This window comes from Antrostomus carolinensis, unplaced genomic scaffold, assembly GCF_000700745.2.
Source record: "Antrostomus carolinensis isolate BGI_N321 unplaced genomic scaffold, ASM70074v2 scaffold41030, whole genome shotgun sequence".
NCBI lineage: Eukaryota > Metazoa > Chordata > Aves > Caprimulgiformes > Caprimulgidae > Antrostomus > Antrostomus carolinensis.
In genome coordinates, this window is record NW_010287107.1 from 1 (window position 1) to 566 (window position 566).

At 55.8% G+C, this 566-nt stretch overlaps 1 protein-coding gene across 1 annotated transcript; it reads left to right on the forward strand.

Moving 5' to 3' along the window:
• Window positions 1-6: 6 nt before the first annotated feature.
• On the forward strand, window positions 7-560 carry SOX14 (SRY-box transcription factor 14; the record flags this gene model as incomplete). Its single annotated transcript, XM_010178424.2, has 1 exon — window positions 7-560. A coding segment is annotated over exon 1 (504 nt), but the record flags the coding sequence as incomplete, so codon positions are not given.
• Window positions 561-566: the final 6 nt, after the last annotated feature.

Below are 566 nucleotides of genomic sequence, written 5' to 3' on the forward strand. Positions count from 1 at the left end.
CCGAGGCGGAGAAGCGACCTTATATCGATGAGGCCAAGAGGTTGCGGGCACAGCACATGAAGGAACATCCTGACTACAAGTATCGACCCCGGCGCAAGCCCAAGAACCTGCTCAAAAAGGACAGGTATGTCTTCCCTTTGCCTTACCTTGGGGAAACCGATCCCTTAAAGGCCGCCGGGCTTCCCGTGGGGGCCACTGACTCTCTGCTGAGCTCCCCGGAGAAGGCCAGGGCTTTCCTGCCTCCCACCTCAGCACCTTACTCCTTACTTGACCCCAGCCAGTTCAGCTCCAGCGCCATTCAGAAGATGACTGAGGTTCCTCACACCTTAGACACCAGCACCCTACCTTACGCTTCCACCTTGGGATACCAGAATGGGGCATTTGGCAGCTTGAGTTGCCCCAGTCAACACACCCACACTCACCCCTCGCCAACTAACCCGGGCTATGTCGTGCCATGTAACTGTACCGCTTGGTCGGCTTCCAGTTTGCAACCTCCAGTTGCCTACATATTATTCCCAGGCATGACCAAGACTGGGATAGATCCCTATTCTTCAGCACATGCGACT